The sequence below is a fragment of the Poecilia mexicana genome, unplaced genomic scaffold (assembly GCF_051168715.1).
Source record: "Poecilia mexicana isolate PSO_F unplaced genomic scaffold, ASM5116871v1 scaffold_13, whole genome shotgun sequence".
Lineage (NCBI taxonomy): Eukaryota > Metazoa > Chordata > Actinopteri > Cyprinodontiformes > Poeciliidae > Poecilia > Poecilia mexicana.
This window is the reverse complement of record NW_028263382.1, coordinates 24,478,714-24,493,128: the sequence shown is the minus strand read 5'-3', so window position 1 is coordinate 24,493,128 and position 14,415 is coordinate 24,478,714. Positions and strand designations below refer to the sequence as shown.

Below are 14,415 nucleotides of genomic sequence, written 5' to 3'. Positions count from 1 at the left end.
CTACGCAAAGATTAACAAAAAAATAAAATGAACATTGAATATTTGTCATACTTTGGTATCTGTTTCATTTGTAGTTTCATTTTTAAGAAAAAAAAGGGAAAAGTAATCGAGTTAAAATCAGAAATTGGATCTGGACACTATTATCTTAAGCCATATTGCCCAGGCCTTGTAGTGAGGGAAGGCTCACTGTTTTTTTTATTTTATTTATAAAATCCAGTATTTTCAACGGCATTTTGAGAGACATCTTTGGTTCATTGAGGCAGCAAAAGAAAAGCAAGATGTCCAGCATAACAGAACAGCAAAATTGCTCCGTTTAATCCTTTTGAGTTTTGTATATGGCCTTTCAGAAACTTGAGAAAAAAGCTGAAACTCACTAAAACACACAATGAAACAGCTGCTTTGCTCACTAACCACAGTAAGCTCTAATAGATACAAAGGTTAAAATGTTATCTAAATTATTTCCTCAGGAAAACCTGGCTCTACAGCAACCTCTTTCTAATAAAGGAGACATTAAAACATTAATACCCAATTATTTCTCACACCAGAAACGCTGTAATAAAAAAAATATTTATAATTTGAATTCTGATGGAGAAAATTGAATCAGCTAAACTCTGTGGTAGCAGGTATTTCTGAAATTTAACAGTGAAGGCAGGGACTATTAACTATAAAGGGAAATACACAAAAGGGACAGTTGTGCTAACTTGATTTTGTTTCAAAGAAAACACCAAACTGAAGCAATTTTCTCCTAAATATTAAACTGCACTCAACTGTTAATCAGAATATTTTGTGATATTGGGAACATAATATTTTGTAGGACACAAAAAATAAAAATTACGGAGCCATCTGTCTAATAAAGGAGCCTGCATTGGGTTTTTATCCAAGTGGCTCTACTTCATAACATGGACAATTTTACTCGATCTTCACTGATGCAGAGAAGTCCTTTCAATCTACTTAGGGATTAAAAAATCTGTATGCAAGTAAACTTCTCAATCTTAAAAATGTATTGTTGTTTTTTTAAGTGAAATCAGAACCAGCTATATTTGGTATAGGCTTTACAAAATGCTCCGACATAAAACAAGCCACAGAATATGTCAGTGGTGCATCTCCATAAAACATTTGAGTAAATAAATGTATCAAAAAAAAATCTGTGTACTAACAAAGTACTCAGCATGTCCTCTTCAGTTTTTCCTTGAGCTCTTTGCTGCTGCTGTTCCTCGTCTTTCAGAAAGCGCTGAAGCTGGGATCCCCTTCCTAAACAATCGTCCAGCCCCTCTATTGACGGCAGGCCTTCGCCAGGGTTGATTATTGTCCGAGTGAAGTTGTAGTAGTAGGAGTCTTTGCCCCGGTTATTCAATCCGCCATCTTCGTCGTCGCCACTGTCTGCAGACGACGACGAGGTGCTCATATCATCCGCTCCGTCCACCTGCCCCTCAGCCGACTTCTTCCGTCCGCCGGTCCTCCTCTTAACCACGGCCCCCGCTCCGTCGCCGCTGCCGTAAAAGGCAATGTCCTCCTCGCCGTACGAGCGAACGCCATAAAACGGAGTGAGTCCGAAGAACATGTTGGAACGTGCGCGGGCGCTGCGCCGCGGGTAACGCCTCTTGGCTGAACCCGAGCCGTCGCTGTCGTCTTCGTGATGCTTGTCCTCCACGCCTCTGTCGTGGTCGTCCTCCGGGCCTTCGCCGTCGTCCTCCTCTGCACACTGAGAGAGGAGGCTGTGGTGGTCTCTGAGCCTGTGGCGCGGACGGTTTTTGCGGTGTCCGTCTTCCTCCATCTGAGCCTGGGTGTCGGACTCGGAGCTGTCGCTGCTGCTGGCAGAGGGCGAGGAGAACAGAGGGGACGGGGCGGAGCGGTGGGTCCCCTGTCCAGCAGGGGAGACGGTGGAAGAAGTGCTTGTGGGACAGGAAGATTGCGTCCCGTTGGGGTCAGACTTCATATTGGTCTTGAGCGGAGTGTGAGAAGAGGGTTTGACTGGCCGCTTCTTCTCTCTGGAGGGAATCGACAACTGGTTGGTCATCTGTTTGGTGTGAGACTGAGTCGCGCTCACTACGCCTTTCTCTGCAGCCAAACTGGTCTGCATCTGCTGGAAGCTTTCTGGATTGCTGCTGCTGTACTTCCTCTCTGGAAAGGGGAAATTCTCTCTGCTCTTTGTGGACAACCTGTCCTCTCCCTGGTTCTGCTGCTTCTCCCCCTGAGGCTTCCCTTGGGATTTGGTGCTGTTTCCGAGCACTGGAGCTTTGCTGTTATAGGAGCTGGAGTTTGGAGGATGTGTGCTGGAGCTGCCTGTGGTTTTTGCATTGTTGTTGAGAAGAGGAGCTTTGTTGCTGCTGCTGTTCTGGTGGGTCTTCTCTCGGTCTTTGGACACAACATCTCTGCTGCCAGCTGATCTGACTTTGGGGTGTTTGTCTTTGGCAGCTGAGCCTGCAACCGGGGAGGTCAGGTGCAGGGAGCTCCGTTTGCCGACATCGTCCTCCACTGACGTCCGTGATGAAAAGAGGGACTTCCCAGCTGGACCTGAAGAGTAATCATTAGATTTCAGTGTACTGGACTTCTGCGGGGAGCCAGATTTTCCAACGACGGATTCCTTATGGAGTGGAGACGGTGTGGCATTCCCAGTGGCGCTGCTACTCTCCTTCCCTGAGCTGGGCTTGTCCTTGGATGGGACGGTGTTGGATCGGTGACGAGGCAACAAGCTTAGACCGTCGTGGTCTTTGTTTCCATGTTTTCCCTGCTTGTCAACCTGTTTGGTGCTGCCACTCCTCTGTTGACTTGAGAGAGCAGCAGTGCCCACTGGGGGAGAAGACTGTCCCGAGCCCACCGGTGCCGATCTTGGACTCTTGCTCTCACTTCCAGTTCGCCTCGATTGACTGCCGGCATTGCTATCTTTAGCTGAGCCAGAGTCTCTGTTTCGCTCTGTGCTTCTATAGCTGGAGTCTCTAGAGGGAGGTCTACCCCTGTCAGAATCCCTGCTTGATGGTCTATCTTTACCTTGGCCCAAGTCTTTTCCTCCTTCCCTGCTGTACTGTCTGTGTTTCTCGGAGTCCCTTTGTCCCACATCTCTGCTGAGAGACCTAGATTTGTCTATAGCCTTGTAGTTAGGATTTTTGAAAGATGTCTTACTCTTATCCGTTTCTCTATTACTAGAGTCCCTATTTGCAAGCCTCCCCTTCTCAGAATCTCTCGAGGAGTCTCTACTCAGCGGTTTTCCACTCTCAGATTCTTTCAGAAAGGAGTCTGTACCTGTAACTCTTCTCTTTTCTGGCTCTTTGGCTGATATGTCACCCTTGTCAAAGTCTTTTTGCACATGCTCTCTGGGTGATTTACTTTTTTCTGACTCCTTGGATGCTTGGTCTCGACTTGACGTCCTTCCCTTGTCCGAATCTCTCAGGCCTTGTTCCCTTGCAGGTTGCAGCCTGTTTCCATCTGTGGAAAAGGATCTGCCCCTGTCCCCATCTCTTTGGACTGGATTCTTCTTTGAGTCTTTGATGAGGTGTTTGGATTTTTCAGGGTCTCTGGCCGGAGAGGGGATGAGAGGAGGGGGTGAGGTGAGGGGTCGTGACAAACTCTGAGGTGCGGAGGTCAAGCCTCGGTGCCTGTTCAGCTGGTGGGGAGGAGAGGACAGGGAAGGGGAGCTGTGCCGTCTGGAGTCAATGTTGCGAATGCTCGGATTCCCCGGTGAATCTGCCACAGCCTGGCTTTGGTGCAGCGGGATTCCCTCTACGATGAAAGAAACAAAAACTGGTTTAAATGTACAAAACATGTGAAATCATTTATAATTATGTTCTAGACACAACAGGAAGTGCATGTTGGTACCTGGAGAAGACATTTGTTTGGAGTCTACAGCGCGCTGGCAGGGGGGGTAGCTGGGATGTCTGTTTCTGGTGTAGACCCTGAGCTTCGGGGTATTTGCAGGAGAGAGGTTTTCAGAGCGTCTTGGTGACTCAAATGGATCAGGAAAGTCTGTAAAAAAAATAAACACACAAAAACATTTAATACTACAAATAGTGTTATTAATACAGAACCACAGAGAAATTCAATGGTAAAGAAAATAAATCAGTAATGGTCTTGGCTACACACACACACACACACACACACACAGTGTGAGTCTTCTTATATTTTTGAAAACACAAGATGTTCAAAATTACAACCCAGAACCAAATATGGCTGATGTAGATCAGTTGATGCTGATAACTATTGATTAGTTTTGATTAACTGATGCCATCAACTTTGCTTAGCTGACCGTGAGACGTTGAGAGGCTAAAACATTTCCTCTGCCTACATGCCCCAGAATGCTGTGCGGTTCTGGACTGGAGCTCAGTGAAAACCCACTGGACGTATCATCTATTGATACCGATAACGTGTCTATCGCAGTATATATACTTTTTGTGCTTTAACGCGCCTTACAAACAGGAATCGGAAACAGAAAAGTCAGTAAGTTAGTACCTGTAACGGGAGGTGGGCTGTGTGCAATTGTGCGATTCTCCTCAGGACCCATCACACTCTTCATGTCAGACTCTGCCACTGGAGGGTGACAAACTAATATCCTGCAGGTGTACACGCAACGCTTTCGGGCGTCTAAAGTGCTCCAGTACACCCTGGAACATCTGAGGAAAATAAAATGTTTTCGGATTGATGAGCAAGGTCAATTTCCTCTGCGGTTAATACAGTTCATTTCTGTCAATCACTGATAATAATGACAACGTCTAGATTAAAAACTCCACTTACTGGTATCCAACTGGGAAGAGCTTCCGTTTGCAGTCTGAGAGCTCAGTCAGTATTCCCAAACAATCAATTGTCATGGAGCCTGCGGTGACAGTGTGTGAGTCAGTGTTCAGCACACAGAGGAAATAAAAGTTAAGAAAAAGAAAAGACAGGGTGTAAAATCAATGTTTAGCAACAGCATATCACCTATTATCATGTGGACATTTTCAGGCTCCAGCCCTGCCAGCCACTTCCTCCTGAGACTGATCCCTTCCAGGTCCACCAGGATCCTGCGGGTTACCTCAAACCCTGTCACCACCTGGAAGGAAAATACGCAAACAGAAGAGATGAGGGGAAAACCTTCTCACAGCACGAACGCACATGAACTGCTTCTGCTCTCTACAGTGAGATAAGACATAAGAATTTATATCCCATTATGACGTTTTAACATTTTGCCACATAATTAAAAACTTCAGGCTAGCATAGCGTAGTTTATAACTGTAAAAATGTTGGAAAGTGATAGATGGTGTAAACTGAAAATGTTATAATGCATTTATAAACAAACCAAACTCTTTAAAAAAAAACTGCGCCAAGAAACACCGAAGGAAACGAAATGAAAACTTATGAAGAAGAAATGAGCACAACTTCCTTCTTCACAAAACGGAAACAAAAATAAAGCGGCATGAGATTTTGTTGTCTTCGGTAAAGGACCACACGCCATTTCTCCGGCTGGCGATAGACTAGCGGATTTGTTTTGGGTCGTATTTACCCAGAATGCCCTGCTCTGTGGTCCGCTTCCTGCTTTTGAAGTTCCATTTAATCAAACCGAGACCTGGGTTTTTAGGTTTTAAAGTGGACCAAATGCATCCAGCCCTTTTCAGACTTTTATTGGTAAAAAAATAAATAAGTGAACAGGCATTTTCTGTGTTACACTACCACATAAAACTACAGTGAAATGCATCGTTTTACGGCTGTAATGGGAAGAAATGTGCAGAATCTCCAAGAATATCAATAATTATGCTGCCCTTATTTACCTCCCCCTTGATGAGGTCCCTGTGCTTTGGACAGTAGACTTTCCTGTCTTCCAGGAACACACAGTGGCAGTTGCGGGCACACATGAAGTGGTAGCTGCTGGTGCAGGAGGTGAGGCAGCAGCCCACAGTGGCCCCTGTCTTCTCGCACCTTTCACAGTTCTGCACAGAAAAAGCACGGCAGGTTGAGAACATCTGCAGATTAGATGCACGCCGAAAGAGAGGTTACGTGGACCGAGGGCCTCACCGTTTGCCTTCCCCTGAGAACAGCGGTGTGAACGTTTTTCAAAGCTCCGTCGTCATCTTCAAACACCTCCGCAGACCAGAGAGCGCAGTTCACGTGAGCCCACTCGTTCTGACCGATGTATAGCAGCCTGCCGCAGTCCTGAAAAACGCAAGAGAGATGTTTCCAGGTGATAAAGACCTGATTCTTTTGACGCTGTGAAGCGAGTTGCGATTGTTGGGGACTTACATTGGTGTACTCGTCTCCGTACTGGAGACACAGCACACACTGCCTGGTGTCGGTGATGCCTGGAGGAGGAAGAGGGGGTTCAGGACTGTCCTCGTAATCTTAAGGGAAAATAAAGCATGTTTTAAAGAAAACGAGAGGATCCATGCATTTGGAGTCATTTATTTGTTTTCATTGGCTTACCTGCCAGGAGGTCAGGTGGCGGCGGCAGTGAAGGAGGTAGCGGAGGAGGTGAAGCTGGTGAATCTAGCTTGGCAGGGTTCTTGGGCTGCGGAGCTGGGATGATCTTTTTCATGAAGTGGGGGTGAACGGCCCGGCAAAGCTCCTGCCTCTCCTGCCACTGGGCGTAGTTGTGGTCCAGGGATGGAGGAAGGACGGCGTTGGGGAGAAGCCCACTGCTGGTGAACAGTACCAGTACTTAGTGGGACAAATATCACTTATTGTGTTATTTATTATTGTGTTGTAGTAAAAATGCCCCTCGTTGGGTTTTCAGTCGGGTAGAATGATGAGACCAGGATGTTGATGCAAGTACCATACAGCAAAGACTCAATAAAATCAAAGGTAGGGTTCGTGTGTGAGAACACGTATTCTCCAGCAAATCCCAGAGATGAGTTGAAATGGTATAAACACCAATATACAGAATTGTATTGGTCTATAATATTATAATTTTAAAATTCATGCTTTTAGTAGCGATAAATGGAATACTAACAGAAATAAAGGCTTTCAAATATCCATCTGTGTGTATTAATATGTTAAAATATTACTGAGCTACTTATTTAATCAGTTTGTATATAACTGGGTATGAAGTGGATCTATTTGTTTTGTAAAGTACCCAAGGTATTTCTTCTGAAACGGCACGTTTAAATAAACGTAACTGAAACCAATTTTACAGTCGGTGGTGACGAAGCTGCGACGAGTGTGTAAACAAAAACCTAGCATTAAAATAAAACACAGATCTGGAGGGAAAACACTGAAGCACTGAAGCTCATCCAAAGAGTTTTTGTCAAGCTGAGCGATGCTGATGATCTGAAGCTTCGAGCCTCAGATCATCAGCAGAGGAGGCATCCAGAAACAAATCCTCCCGGCGACGGCCTCATGATCCACGCGTTGCATCGCTGGGTTTAATGCGACGGCCGAAGCGATCCAGAACGCAGCAGTCCGAGCTAACAAGTAAACCACAAACGCGTATCGAAGGCCCTTTTGAGAGAAAACCGACACGGTTGCGGTTTGCCTCCCTCAAAGTCGGGAGGCAGGCGGAGTAAACGGCGTGAGGAAGCTGACAACTAAATCCGACTGACTGGCTGGGTAAGAGAACGAGTGAGCAACAGAGACAGGGTGAATGAAGTATTCAGGAAAAACCTCAGCATGCAGAAAAACATCCCTCTAATATCAAGAGGATGATTAAGATATATATAAACCCACATCTTATTCCTTCTTTCTATAATTACAGAGCTGCGCTTCTTGCAAACATCACAAAATCTCAGATTACAGCAGTATTACTGGTCAAAGCTTCTGCTTCTCTGTAATTACTAACGTAGCTTAGAACAGCGTTTGAGAAATGATAGCAAATCACACATTTGTTAATACCACCGACTGCCAGGGACTTTCGCTTAAAATACAGACTCCCAGACTTTATTCGTATTAGGGTGAGCTTTTATTTCGCTCGTTATAAAAGAATGCTTTCCCCAATTTGATCTCCGTGCTTCCAGTTTCAGCTTAGCACGAGATGTTCCGATATCAAATAACCTCAAAAGCCAAATGACAGTTTATACAGCCCATTACCGAGACGGGGAAAATGCCAAACATTATTTAATCACGATTGCGTTTGCTACAACGGGATAGAAACTCACTTGGCATTGACTTTTTGCCTTTCCCAGAACCTGGATTCCTTCACTTTGAACCACGGGAAGATTCGGTCCATTTGCTGAAACAGAAAACAAATAAATTCAGTGGAGTTCACATGTCAGCGCGGACCCGTCTACGAGGGCGAAGCGGCGTTGGACGACGCCGGTCTTCGTAGATCACAACGCTGACACTTGACATTGTAAGGATGAGTTTTGGCCAAACATGAGGAAACTACTATTCAAACCGTCTGAGTATGTGTGAACTATTTGCCTTTGTTTCAGCTGTAATTTTGCAGCGATGACGCTAAACTGAAGTTAGTTTAGGAATCTTACCCGAATGAAGAAAGACTTCACCATGCTGTTTGCTTTCCTGCTCTCAGGTTGGCCTCCGTCGCTGTTGAAGGCCGTCTGAATGATTCGCACGATGTCGTCGCTGAACTCCACCTGGGAGGCGAAGCATAAAAACACAAGCACAGCATGACTAATACAGAAAACAAAAAACGCCCCACCCAGATCCAGGTGATCATCTTTCAATCCACATCCCGTTTGGCCAGAGATGGCTAAAGTAACATTGCTTGAAATCTTCCTGAAAGTATTTTATATGTCTTGTCCATCTTTTCTTTAAACAAATATAGTTGCAACTTAGCAATTTTCCTTTCAATTAAATGTTTCAATTTATGTTCAATATTGTTTAAATAGTTTTAGGTCTTATTTCTGTGGCATGAAACCAATAACTGTGTGAGAAAAAGAAGAGAGGCAGGTTTGAAGAGGAAGATTTAACATTCACAACATGCTGAATATCCAGGCATTTTATGTTTAAGTACATAAGTAATAAGGCTTTTCCTTTTAGCTATGTATGTCACGCATTTATGTTGTTATATGTTTTTGTTCATATCTCATTTTAGTGCAAAATCTTTCTGAGCAAATAAATGTTTTTGGTTTTTCAGCCAAACAATCAATTAATTAAAAGATTAATCATTAAAAAGTTGCAGCCAAATTCGTCTTGGGCGATAAAACCTTAACAAAATACACTTTTTTCTATTTGTCACTCTGTCAGATTATAAAGTGGAATCCAGCTGTGGTGGAGTGAGCAAGTTGTAGTATTGATTTGGTGATTGTTTCTTGGTATGCGTTCTGCTTATTGTAACCTTTTTATTACACGGCAGCCGTCAACACAGAAAATCAAACCCAACGGAAAAGTCAAGTCAATCAACCAGGAAGCTCCTCATTCCTGAACATTTCAAATCATCCGTGTCATCTCGGCATTAAAAATGCAGCAGCTGTTCAAAACCGTGTTTACAGTAGATGTGATCCCACTTTGCCTGCCTTCATTAAATATGAATGTGCATCAAGTACCTCTGATTAAAGAGCAGCAGACTCCAAATTTTGTCTGTTGTAGCTTTGCTATAAAGACCGAGGTCAGTTACTCACCAATGAATTGTAACGGCCCTGATCCATCTTTTTCTCAACAGACTCGAGATCCGGAGGGGAGTCGCTGGGAGGGGTTTGGGGGACCTCCGTCAGGACCGGCGGATCCGGGCCCTCCGGGGACCGTCGGGATGGAAGACTCTCCTCTGTTTCTGGATTCAGCTCTGGAGGCTTCACCGCCTGTCGCACGATAAACGTCCGTACAGCTGAGGCTTCATTTTGTTTTAACCCTTTCATGCACAGTGGTCTCTGCAGTGGACAGCTGTCTAAAAAACACTTTCTTGTGCTTCTTGTGGATTTTTATGTTATAAATCAGATAACCACTAAAGAACAATACTACTGATGTGTTTTTCAAATAACTTTTTATTTGGAGAAAATTACAATTGATCACCTAAAAAAAATAAATAAATAAAAAAATTTTACAAAAAAAATTCCTACCTTTTTTTTATGCCTTAAGAAAATAAAAAAAAAATTGGAAAAAAAAATCCTGACATAAAGGATCATAATTCATGCATGATAGGGTTAAATTCATCTACATCAACTCTCGTGTGGCAGCGCCGTCTGAGACACCGGTTTGCGTTTCTCACCTGTCTGTAGCGCAGCAGGTGCGTGGATGTGCGCGAGTTGAGCAGAGCGTTGAGAACGTTGCGGATGCAGCCCTGAAGCTCCCTCTCCAGCGCCGTCCTCCACTCGGCCGGGCGGCGCTCCGTGCATTTGGTGCACGTGTAGGCCGCGCTCTGTGGCAGCTTCGACAGCAGCTCGAACGTTTCGTCTGACGGACAGAGATACGACCGGTCATTAAGGCCCCTGCCACTCGGTTTACTGCCTGTCGGCATTCGATCAGGACTGCCTGTCAGGCCTCAGACATCGAGCGTGCTTTATTAGTATTATGGCGTCTGCGTGGCGACGCGGTTACCTGTAAGGTTCTCACACTTGCCATGAACCCATTTCTTGCAGCGACTGCACTCCATCTTCTTGCCGTCACAGTCGTCATCTTCAAAGCACTTATCACACAGTGGGCAGAGGTTCCCTACAGGAAAAGTTTAGAACCAGATGAAATGTGCTTTGGCAACATTTTTGATGCCATCTGCAGCATTTCCTACACCAACTAGAAGTGGTAAAGCCTTCAAAACATATTTGTTTTTAAATTGCAGTAGAATAAACATTCCTTAAATTTGAGAACATTTCAGAGACGAGAAAAGAAAAGTGTTTTTAGGAAACGTAAATTATGTGTGCCACAAGTATTAGCACTTAAGCTGCTAGTATATTTGCACAACCTGATTTTGTTGGTCATTTTGGCATTTTCTTGCAACTTTCCACAAGGTTGCAGCATAGAGACAGACCGTAGGCCATTTTCTCTCTCTTCAGATCGTCTTCACTTTCTGTCCTCTGAACACACGGCTCAATTTAAAGACCCAGTAGTGTCAGGCAAACTCCACATATTTACATTTGGGATGGTATGTCAGCTAATTAGCATCTAATGGTTGTTATGGAGACTTGTTGACTAAATAAGTCCATCGTTTGTCTAGTTCTCCAATAGTGAAATTTGGAGAGATAACCTCCTTTCCTTTCTCATTTAGCTTTGTTTCAGTTCTATTGTGTTTTTTTTGTTTTGTTTTACTTTTTAATTATTACTCTCACAAAAAACTAGCAAGTGGAATGTTTTCATGTCTTTCTCATTTTGAAGAGTAGCTAAGAAAAACCGGCCATATTTTTATCCCAGCACCAGAATCAGCACCAATAACTGATTAAAAGTTCCTCTGAGCAGAAATGAATATAAACTGGAGCTTAATTTATTTTAAAACTATTTTTAGGGATATCTTTAAGAATGAATTTGAGATTTGGCAAGTATTTTTTTTTCACCTTGATGTGCTTTATATTTCAAACTAACCACAGATTTTTCTCACTTTAATGGTGAGTAAAAGGGAAAATTATTTCAAGGATTTTTGCCCATCTTTACCAGAAGGTGTTGTAACATTGAAGTTATTCATTTCTTTAAAGTCTAAGAAAGAAAAAGCAGAAGTGCTGAACTAGTGACCGGCACGCTGACCTCCCTCACCTTTAGAAAACAGTTTGGCACAGTCGTGACACATGGAGAAATCATGTGACCACTGGGCGTCCCAGGACTTCCCAGGTTTGGTGGCTCCACAACTCTTACAGCGCACACACTTGGTACAAATCTGAGGGAGGGAGGGGAAAAAAACCACATGAGCGTAAAGACCAAAGCACTTCAGTAAAATGTGTAACAACTGTGAAAGTGGATGAGGGGGAAATATTTTTGATAGACACAAGCTGTGTAGTTCAAGTGAATTGAGAAGATAAGCAGTGATTCCACAAGAGGAAGGAGAGGAGGAAAGACAGTGTGAAATTTGCTTAGAAGTGAGTGGGAGTACAGAGATGCTGATCCGTACCCAGACTCTCTTCTTCTTGGTAGGTCTGCTGGGGTAGTTGGGACCCAGGCACTCCGGGTGATAGCTGTTACGGCACTTATCGCACTCTAGCAGCTGCTGCTGCGTTGCAAAAGGCCAAAAGGAAGATGAGGAAAAAAAATTTAAATAACAAATGAGGCACTGATAACTCTTTTTAAAAGTTCTACACTCACATTTTTAAAGTACTTGACGTTAAAATGTTGACTATTTTGCGATACAATCTGACAGGAGTTTAGGCTGACGTGTGCAGCTGAAACCAGATTTTAAATTTTTTGTTCCCCTCATCGTTTCCTGTTTCAGGGGAGATCAAAATTATCTGCACATGTTAAATATCAGAATAAGAAGATATTTTTTTATTTTTACTAGCCTCGTGTTCAAATGTTTACATGGATTTCATTAGTATTTGACAAAATGGCCTTCAGAAACATCTGGATTTCTTTCCACAAGCTTCTCACAGTAGTTTGCTGGAAGGTTGGCTCTTTGCTCCAGAAAGAACCGGTGGAACCGGTGAGAGGTTTGTAGGCAAACGTTTCACCGTGGATAATGACTCTCTCAGATCAGAACATGGGAGAAGTAACGCCTTGCTGAGGAGTACGATGGACATCCAAAATAATTTTCCTGAAGTAGAGTGTTTGCAGCGTTGCGACAAAAAGACATCCACGAGTATGTCCCCATTTCAGTTAAACGTTGAGAGACGTTGCCACACCGTCATCATCTAGGTTTCCCCAATTAGCTTCTGAAAAATTCTGTATTTAAAGGAAAGTATAAATACATTTTTATTTGAATGTTCTCAGTTTTCTGGCATTCTGCAAACAAATGAAACATGAAAAGCTTGGTCTGACAGAGAAGGGGATTTTTTTTTCTTTGCCTTTTTACACAGGGTATGTAAATATCTGGTTTCAGCTGCAGCGGGGAGTGCAGACTTCTGCGAGCGACGCTCTGCTTTACGAGCCGATATCTTCTGAAACAAACGGCTGAACTGAGTCATCCAGCACACATCCTTCATCTTTTTATAAAGATTTACAAACAACAAGCCGAGCCATTGATCGAAATTAATGCACACGGAGGCTTCAATGGGCTGCTTAGATTAAATATGTTCACACATAATTCTTAAATGGCAGCCATACAAGGCTCACGCTGTGCAGATTTTGCACAGGGTGTGAGTTCAATAATAAAAGCATGGCAGGAAGCCAGGAAGCTGATTAAATGATGCGTGCTGGCAGGACTAGCGAGCATCTTTCCTTTCAGGAGATTCTCCTCCCTGTCAGTCTCAACTGAGCTGCTTTTGTCTCCAGCTGTAGACTGTACTAAAAGGCTTACTTTGGCTTTCTGGTGCTGGCGCCCACAGGCCTGGCAGAACCGGCAGCGACGGCAGCACCAGTTCTCAAATTGCTCCTGGAGGGGGCGCTCTGACTCCCCCAAGCAGAAGAGGTGGAATGGTTCGCAGCACACCTGGCAGAACACAAACTGGAGGGAGAACAAAAGTTTAGAGGGGGGCAGAGACAAAAAAAAATGAAGGCACAGGGAATTTAATTAAGAAGCTGAAAACAAATCTTTCTAAGACTTCACTATTCGGTTTCTGACTTTTTTTTTTAATCCTTGAGAAAGTAATAAAACCTCTGAACCTTTTCGTGTTTCATCACAGAACAACCACAAGCTTCATTCATGATTTCATTTTTTTATTCAAATCACCTTTAGATGCAATTACAGCAGCACTTCTTTTGGGTTAAACATTAATTATTCCCACTTTAGACAGAAATGTTTTTCTTTGATTTGTAGCTTCAGCTCAGTCAAACTGGATGCTCTGTGAACATCCATGTTTAAGTCTAATGCTGCCACCACCATGTTTCACAGTAGGAATGGTGTGTTTTGCAACACAAATCTCATTTACAAGTGGCCTAAAATGACAAAGTTCGTCTTTTTTTTTTTTTTCTTTTGTTGCAAAAAGGTTTGACGGGTGTAAATATTTTCACAGTGTGGTTATTTTTCTTACCTCGACATTTCCACTGCTTGCACACAGGAAGCAGAGTACCCGGGGTGTGACGGGCACAGAGGTGAGCAGGCTGAGTCCACCAGCTTCCCACACCTTCTCCACATCATGGTCCCTCTTGAAATCCACTCTGATTCGATGCACTCCGTCGCAGGGAGCTCGGGACTTCACCTGGTCCCTAGTCGAGGGAGTGCTCAGCAAGTTTAAAGTACTGCTGCTGGGCGGTTTTGTTGTCAGCGGCTTTTTTGGATAAACGAAAGAGTAGGGGAGCGTGTGTTAAAAAGCTTTTAATTACACACTGCAACACTTTTGGTCCAGTTTCTAGCGCAAATTTCTTTGTGCAATTGAAATGAAACTAAAAACACAAGTAAGTTTTCAGCACAACTTATTTTAAGTTGACAATAAAAGTGAAATAATCTGAAAATGGAACAACTTATACCTACTACTTTTTCATTTATATTAATGAATTATTTCTTCACTTGTCTTATTTCAAGTGAACAAAGATGTTTGTACTGGACCAAAC

At 43.5% G+C, this 14,415-nt stretch overlaps 1 protein-coding gene across 3 annotated transcripts in view; it reads right to left on the bottom strand.

The window, feature by feature from the left end:
* The window catches only part of kmt2a (lysine (K)-specific methyltransferase 2A), a 44,241-nt gene that overhangs the window by 12,320 nt on the left and 17,506 nt on the right, over positions 1 to 14,415 (bottom strand). Inside the window, exons 8-25 of one of the 3 annotated variants that reach the window (XM_014974913.2) lie at positions 13,896 to 14,132; positions 13,223 to 13,369; positions 11,885 to 11,983; positions 11,533 to 11,653; positions 10,390 to 10,503; positions 10,061 to 10,245; positions 9,477 to 9,653; positions 8,379 to 8,489; positions 8,052 to 8,125; positions 6,385 to 6,599; positions 6,205 to 6,302; positions 5,980 to 6,117; positions 5,736 to 5,894; positions 4,909 to 5,020; positions 4,726 to 4,804; positions 4,444 to 4,604; positions 3,814 to 3,960; positions 1,158 to 3,717 (exon numbers count right to left, since the gene is read on the bottom strand). In XM_014974913.2, the coding sequence (XP_014830399.2) occupies positions 1,158 to 3,717; positions 3,814 to 3,960; positions 4,444 to 4,604; positions 4,726 to 4,804; positions 4,909 to 5,020; positions 5,736 to 5,894; positions 5,980 to 6,117; positions 6,205 to 6,302; positions 6,385 to 6,599; positions 8,052 to 8,125; positions 8,379 to 8,489; positions 9,477 to 9,653; positions 10,061 to 10,245; positions 10,390 to 10,503; positions 11,533 to 11,653; positions 11,885 to 11,983; positions 13,223 to 13,369; positions 13,896 to 14,132 (4,934 nt within the window). The remainder of the gene's footprint in view (positions 1 to 1,157; positions 3,718 to 3,813; positions 3,961 to 4,443; positions 4,605 to 4,725; positions 4,805 to 4,908; positions 5,021 to 5,735; positions 5,895 to 5,979; positions 6,118 to 6,204; positions 6,303 to 6,384; positions 6,600 to 8,051; positions 8,126 to 8,378; positions 8,490 to 9,476; positions 9,654 to 10,060; positions 10,246 to 10,389; positions 10,504 to 11,532; positions 11,654 to 11,884; positions 11,984 to 13,222; positions 13,370 to 13,895; positions 14,133 to 14,415) is intronic. The other 2 variants (XM_014974916.2, XM_014974915.2) reach the window with 2 other exon arrangements.